This window comes from Trichechus manatus, unplaced genomic scaffold (genome assembly GCF_000243295.1).
Source record: "Trichechus manatus latirostris isolate Lorelei unplaced genomic scaffold, TriManLat1.0 scaffold00045, whole genome shotgun sequence".
NCBI lineage: Eukaryota > Metazoa > Chordata > Mammalia > Sirenia > Trichechidae > Trichechus > Trichechus manatus.
This window is the reverse complement of record NW_004443981.1, coordinates 16,881,232-16,888,204: the sequence shown is the minus strand read 5'-3', so window position 1 is coordinate 16,888,204 and position 6,973 is coordinate 16,881,232. Positions and strand designations below refer to the sequence as shown.

The 6,973-nt window shown below is 41.4% G+C and overlaps 1 protein-coding gene across 1 annotated transcript in view; it reads right to left on the bottom strand.

Annotated features, from left to right (window-relative positions):
- The window catches only part of TDRD9 (tudor domain containing 9), a 131,505-nt gene that overhangs the window by 124,293 nt on the left and 239 nt on the right, over positions 1-6,973 (bottom strand). Inside the window, exon 2 of the mRNA XM_004376801.2 lies at positions 6,766-6,956. Coding sequence (XP_004376858.1) covers positions 6,766-6,956 — 191 coding nt within the window. The remainder of the gene's footprint in view (positions 1-6,765; positions 6,957-6,973) is intronic.

The following is a 6,973-nucleotide window of genomic DNA, read 5'->3' as shown; positions in this document are numbered from 1 at the left end:
AAATATTTAAAAAAAAAAAAAAAAACACATCCTAGATCCTACCACTGCTCACCATCCCTGCTGCTACCACCCTGGACCATCACGTCTCTGGCTTGGATGATACCAAAACCCTCCTCCCTTATCTCCCTGTTCTGACCCTGGCTCCCACAGTCCACTCAACACAGCACTGATCCTGTCAAAGCCAGAAGTCACATTATGTTACAACTCTGCTCAAAACCCCAAAGCCTCCTCAAATGGCTTCCCTTCTCCCTCAGGTGCAGCAGCAAAGTCCTCACTACGACTTAAAAGACGATTCTTGATCTTTCTGTTATCTCTTTGGCCTCATCTATTATCTCCCTCTCAAATCATTCTCTTCCAGCAGCAGGTAGTAGATACAAAGTAGATAGTCAATGCCACCAAAAGCAGGAGCAACAAAAGAAAAAAAAATAAATTGGGCTTCATCAAAATTAAAAACTTTTGTTCATCAAAAGATATTATTAAGAAAGTAAAGAGACAACCTACAGGATGTGAGGAAATATTTGGGAACTATATATCTGATAAGAGTTTAATAGTCAGAGTATATAAATATATAAATAACTCCTACAACTCAACAACAAAAGGACAAACAACCCAGTTAAAAAATGGGCAAAGGACTTGGATATTTCTCCAAAGAAGATAAACAAATGGCCAGTAAGTACATGAAAAGATGCTCAACATCATTAGTCATTGCTGTTGTTGTTTTGTTGTTAGTTGCTATCAAGCTGACTCTGACTCATAGCAACCCCATGTGTTGCAGAGTAGAACCGTTCCATAGAGCTTTCAAGGCTGTGACCTTTCAGAAGTAGATCACCAGACCTATCTTCCAAGGTGCCTCTGGGTGGGTTCGAACCACCAACCTTTCAGTTAGTAGTCCAGTGCTTAACTGTGCCACTCAGGCAGGGAAATGCAAATCAAAACCACAATGAGATACCACTTCACACACACTAGGATAGCTATTATCAGAAAAATGGAACATAACAAGTGTTGGTGAAGATATGGAGAAAGTGGAAACCTCGTGCGTTGCTGGTGGGAATGCAAAATGAAGCAGCCACTGTGGAAAAGTCTGGTGAATCCTCAAAGAGTTAACCATAAAACTACCATATGACCCAGCAATCCCACCCTAGGTATATACCTAAAAGAAAGCAAGGACGCAAAAAAAGACTTGTACACCAATGTTCCCTGAAGCACAATTCACAATAGGCAAAAGATAGAAATAACTGAAGCATCCATCAGCAGATGAATGGATAAATAAAATGTGGCATATATATACAATGGAATGTTACTCAGCCATAAAGAGAAATGAAGTCCTGATATATGCCACAACATGAATGAACCTTGAAAACATTATGCTGAGTCAAATAAGCCAGGCACAAAATGAAAGCCCCTGTATGATCCCACTTACATGAAATATCTAGAATAGGCAAATGTATAGAGACCAAAGTTTATTAGTGGTTACCAGCAGTAGGAGGGATGGGGAAAAGGGGAATCAATGCTTAGGAGACACTGAGTTTCTGTTAACAGTGATGGAATAATCTGGAAACAGTGGTGACAGGTGCACAAAACGATGAACGTAATCAACATCATTGAATTGCACATGTAAAAACCGTTGAATTGCCGAATGTTTTGTTATATGTATTTTTACCACAATAAAATCTTTAAAAATGTTGAAATGGCCCATCTTTTGTTATATATATTTTACCCACAATAAAACTTTTTTGAAACTTAAAAAAAATATGGAGATACTCAAATACTTTTTTAATTAATAGGAAACCCCGCTCCTACTGTAATCAAGTCAATCCCTACTCATAGAGACCCCATAGGATTTCTGAGGCTGTAAATCTCTACAGAAGCACCCTGCCACATCTTGCTCCCATGGAGCCGCTGGTGGTTTCGAACCACCAACCTTTGAGTTAGCAGTCCATAGCTCTAACCACTGTGCAACCAGGGCTCCTTAATTAATAGGTAAGTTACCTAATAAATTAAACCTGTTAAACAGACACAAAGGTCTTTTAAAAACACGGACTTTGTGGGTAAATGCAAAGTAGGAATCTTTGGAGGACAACATAGGCAATCTACTAATAGCTATGTGAGGTCTAAATAATGAAAGACAACAAGACGTAAAGGAAAAAAATAACATGCTTTGGAGACAAACATATCCAGTTCTACAGCATAACAGATATGTGGACTCGGACAACTTAAGTTTCTCAGCCTCTCTGACCCTTGACTTCCTCAGCTCTAAAGGGGGATTTTATCTGTTTGAAGTACTGAGGTTGCTTGTATTGTCTGTGTTGCCTGACACAACGTCGAACAAACACTAGGCATTCAGCTTACAGTAAAACATACCAAGACGGAAAACTGAAATTAAGACTGACAGGAACTGGGTGAAAGTAATCACCAAATAATGGCAGTGTGAAAGCTTTCTATGGTGAAGCCTTCCCAGGGACAAAGTAAACTTTAAGGTATTGAAGAGTCAAAGACAAAAAGTAAAAACTAAGCAAGAACATCATAAACTGGGAGGTAATGTCATTTGTTAAAATGGGAAAAGTTTGCCTCCTGCAGAAAGCACAAGCAACACTGAGCAGGAGGGACTGGGAGGGATGCAAGGCTCTGAGGACTTTCAACACTCAAAATGGCATAACACAGCTGCCAGGTTTTTCTTCTTCATACACCAAGGTGAAGAAACAGGAATGTAAGGATAAAGAGAGCATACCCCACAATCAGCGCCAAGGGGCAAATGCCAATACCTTGCTGTCATGGATTGAATTGTGTCCCCCAAAAATATCTGTCAACTTGGCTCGGTCATGATTCTCAGTATTGTATGATTGTCTACCATTTTATCATCTGATGTGATTTCCCTATGTGTTGTAAATCCTATCACTATGATGTAATGAGATGGATTAGTGGCAGTTATATTGATGAGATCTACGAGATTAGTATCTTAAGCCAATTGCTTTTGACACATAAAAGAGAGGAGCAAGCAGAGAGACATAAGGACCTCATACCACCAAGAAAGCAGTGCCAGGGGCAAAGCACATCCTTTGGACCTGAGGTTCCTGCGATGAGATGCTCCCAGACCAAGGGAAGATTCATGACAAGGACCTTCCTCCAGAGGCGACAGGGAGAGAAAGCCTTCCCCTGGAGCTGACGCCCTGACTTTGGACTTGTAGTCTACTAGATTATGAAAGAATAAATTTCTCTTTGTTAAAGCCATCCACTTGTGGTATTTCTGTCAGAGCAGCACTAGATGACTAAGACACACACGAATATAAGAAATAGGAAAATCCTTAAGATCACTGAAAGTATCATTTACAAACCATTCAACTACTCATGTGCCTCCCAATGCCCAGGACTCTCCAACATCTCACCACAGGCGCTAGAGAGGTGCTTTTTTTCCCCAGACCTCTGACTGTGACCTAGTACTTGTCCACATATACACATACCCATCTCCTAGATCAATTCTTACCTGTACTACCTATGATGCATTCTGGTATTTCCTATTGCTTTTCTTTTTTCAATGCCAGTCGTTACTCATACTATTCATTAAATTGATTTAACAACCCTTTCATGGACTGGACTCAATTTTCTCAGTGCAAGCTAATCTTACCACCTGATGGACTGTCCCTACCAAAATACCTTTTTATTGTGTGATAGCCGAGGCTTATAACAGCCTTCCTTCTACGTCAAAAGTTTCCTCACCAACATCAAAACTCTTCTTTACCAAAAAGTCCTCATTCAACAAATAACAGCATCCACTGTGTGCCAAGTATTGTGGTTCTGACTGGCTTCAGGGATCAACTTGCCCAAAATTTGAATCCCAACACTACCACTGTATTAGTTTCCTATTGCTGCCATAACAAATCACCACAAATTTGGCAGTTTAAAACATTCATTTTTCATTATTTCAGATTCTGTAGGTGGGCTCAACTGGGTCCTCTGTTTAGGGTCTCACAAGGCCAAAACTAAGGTGTTAACAGCGCTGTGTTCCTTATTGGAGGCTCATTCAGGTTGTTGGCCAAATTCAGTTCCTTGAAGTTGTACAACTGAGGTCCCCATTTCCTTGCTGGCTGTCAGCCAGGGTCCAGTATTTGCTCTTAGCTGCCACATTCCTTCTCATGCTTTCCGTGTGGCCCCTCTAGCAAAGGTGGGGCAAGTCCTTCTCACATTTCAAATCTCTCTGACTTCAGGCAGTGAAAAAGTTCTCTGCTTTTAAGGGCTCGTGTGATCAGGGTGGGCTCTCCTTAACCAAGGTAATCTCCCTATTTTAAGATCTGTAACCTTAATTACAGGAGCCCTGGTAGTGCAGTGGTTAATGTATTCAGCTGCTAACCAAAAGGTCTGCAGTTCAAACCCACCAGCTGCTCCATGGTAGAAAGATGTGGTAGTCTGCTTCTGTTAAGATTTCAGCCTTGCATCTGGGGTCTTAAAAGCTTGCAAGCAGCCATCTAAAATGCATCAATTGGTCCCAACCACCTGGAGTAAAGGAGAATGAAGAACACCAAAGACACAAGGAAAGTATTAGCCCAAGAGACAGAAAGGGCCACATAAACCAGAGACTTCATCACCCTGAGACCAGAAGAACTAGATGGTGTCCAGCTACCACCAATGACCACTCTGACAGGGAACACAACAGAGAGTCACGGATGGAGCAGGAAAAAAGTGGGGTGCAGAACTCAAATTCTAGTAAGAAGACCAGACTTAATGGTCTGACTGAGACTGGAGGAACCCTGGAAAGCATGGCCCCTGGATTCTCCATCAGCCCAGAACTAAAACAGTTTCCGAGGCCAACTCTTCAGACAGGGATCAGACTGGACTGTGGGACATGAATGATACTCGTGAGGAGTGTGCCTCTTAGCTCAAGGAGATATAAGAGACTAAATGGGTAGCTTCTCTCTAGAGGTGAGATGGGAAGGCAGACAGGGTTAGGAGCTGGTTGAATGGACATGGGGAATCAGGGGTGGAAAGGAAGAGTGTGCTGTCACGGAATGGAGAGAGCAATTAGTCACATAACAACATATGTATAAATTTCTTCATGGGAAAAAAATTTTTAAAAAAGAGTCTGGGGAGGTAGTTCCAGAAGAATGTCATCTATGCCAGCATACTCACAGTGTGGTTTATAGACTGACAATTGGTTGCCAATCCGTCACCAGGAAAGTGCAGAAGTTGAAACTGTTACGGTAATTTTACAAAGTAATTTTACATATGCTGAATCTAATAATTTATACAGGCCTTGTATTTTGTTTTTTATTTCATTTCTCTGAAAAATCATTTTAATTGGTTTTATAAAATTCTCGGTCTATAAGAACTGGAAATTTTAAAAGCTGGTCTTTAGTAGTTCAAATGACATTTAAATCTACAATTTTGGCATCTGACAAGGCCAGTAATAATTTACTTCCAATATCACAACAAGTTATTTAAAAACAATGCTCTTGGTGCCCACTCTCACCACTTCTATTCAATATTGTATTAGAAGTCCTAGCCAGAACAATAAAACAAGAAAAAGAAATAAAAGGTATCCAGATTGGGGGAAAAAAAGTAAAATTATCTCTATTCACGGATTATATGATCCTATATATAGAAAATCCCAGGGTCCACAAGAAAACTTCTGGAGCTAATAGAGGAATTTGGCAAAGTTGCAGGGTACAAGATCAACAAAGAAAAATCACTTGGGTTTCTATACACTAAAAACAAAACAAAACAAACCCATCACCGCTGAGTCGATTCCAACTCATAGCAACCCTACAGGACAGAGTCAAAATGCCCCATTCAGTTTCCAAGGGATGCCTAGTGGATTCGAAATGCCGACCTTTTGGGTAGCAGCAGTAGCACTTAACCACTACATCACCAGGGTTTCCTTCTACACACTAGCAATGAGAAATCAGAAAGGTAAATTAAGGAAACAATTCCATTTTTAATAGCATCTAAGAGAATAAAATATCTAAGAATAAATCTAACCAGGGACGTGAAGCGGTTATACAATGAAAACTATAAAATATTGCTGAAAGAGATTAAAGACTTAGATAAATGGAAAGATGTTCCATGTTCATGGATTGGAAGACTTAATATTGCTAAGGTGCCAATACTACCCAAAGCTAACTATAGATTCAATGCAATCCAATCCAAATTCTCATAGCCTTCTTTACAGAAATAAAGAACCAATCCTCAACTTTACATGGAATGGCAAGAGGCCCCAAATAGCTAAAATAATGTTGAAAGAGAAGAACAAAGTAGGAGAACTCACACTTCCAGCTTTTAAAACATACTATACAGCTACAGTAATCAAAACAGGCTGGTACTGGTACAACAATAGACACACAGACCAACAGAATAGAATCGAGAGTCCAGAAGTAAACCCACACATCTTCTGTCAACTGATTTTTTTTACAAAGGTGCTAAGTCCATTTGACCGGAAAAGAAGAGTCTCCTCAATAAATAGTACTGGGAAAACTGGATTTCCACATGCAGAAAAATGAAATAGGACCTGTGCCTTCGGTGCAAAGGATGGCTTTTGTGTCACCTCTCCTGTCATGGTCTTGTAACTCCCACCCAAGTTACTGGATGGGACTGTGTGATAGGGTAAGAAGGCGTTGTCTTGCTTTTTTTATTTCCACCAAAATCATGCGAGCAGATTTACTAAGCGCAGCGACTTAAATCAAAGGACACTGGGAGAAGAAAGATTAGTGATACTGAGCAAAGAGCGGGACTCTAGAGACACTCAGCTCCTGAGAGAGAAGCCCAGGCCCACGATACCTAAAGGGCGACGCCTGAGGGGCGAGAGAACACCTAAAGGCCGAACCCCGCCGAGGCGCCGGAATAGCCCTGGGAAGGTGCGGCTGCTCTGAAGCAGCTGTGGAAAGGACCCAGGGTGGCCGCGGGGTCTCGGTGTCGCCCGGCCTCCCCGTACCCCGGCCCAGCGAGGCCCGCTGCCGCCGCGGCGGGTCCTACCTCCCGAAGGCCG